Raw genomic sequence first — 248 nt, 5'->3', positions numbered from 1 at the left:
TGTAGTTCAGGCTCCTGCTCTCGGGCGGCGCCAGCGCGTCCGCGTAGCCGCGCTCACCCGCGTGGTCCCCCAGCACCGCGCCGTGGCCCTGGGCCAGCAGCTTCAGCGAGTCCACTGTCTCCCTGACCACGTCGCTGTCCAGGTCCAGGCTGAGCTCGCCCTTCCGGCCGGGGGTCTCGTTCTTGTCGCTGTCGTCCTCCAGGCTGTGGGACGTGTTGCTGTTCATCTCCGACTCGGTCCGCGCCCGG

General features: G+C 70.2%; 1 protein-coding gene across 1 annotated transcript in view; it reads right to left on the bottom strand.

The window, feature by feature from the left end:
* MYT1L (myelin transcription factor 1 like) overlaps positions 1-248 on the bottom strand; it is a 142,368-nt gene that overhangs the window by 98,104 nt on the left and 44,016 nt on the right. Inside the window, 1 exon segment of the mRNA XM_007469249.1 lies at positions 1-248. This exon segment is cut by the window's left edge and continues 9 nt beyond it; it is cut by the window's right edge and continues 9 nt beyond it. Within this exon segment, the coding sequence (XP_007469311.1) occupies positions 1-248 (248 nt within the window).

The sequence above is a fragment of the Lipotes vexillifer genome, unplaced genomic scaffold (genome assembly GCF_000442215.2).
Source record: "Lipotes vexillifer unplaced genomic scaffold, Lipotes_vexillifer_v1.1 scaffold356, whole genome shotgun sequence".
Lineage (NCBI taxonomy): Eukaryota > Metazoa > Chordata > Mammalia > Artiodactyla > Lipotidae > Lipotes > Lipotes vexillifer.
This window is presented reverse-complemented; position numbering and strand designations above follow the sequence as displayed.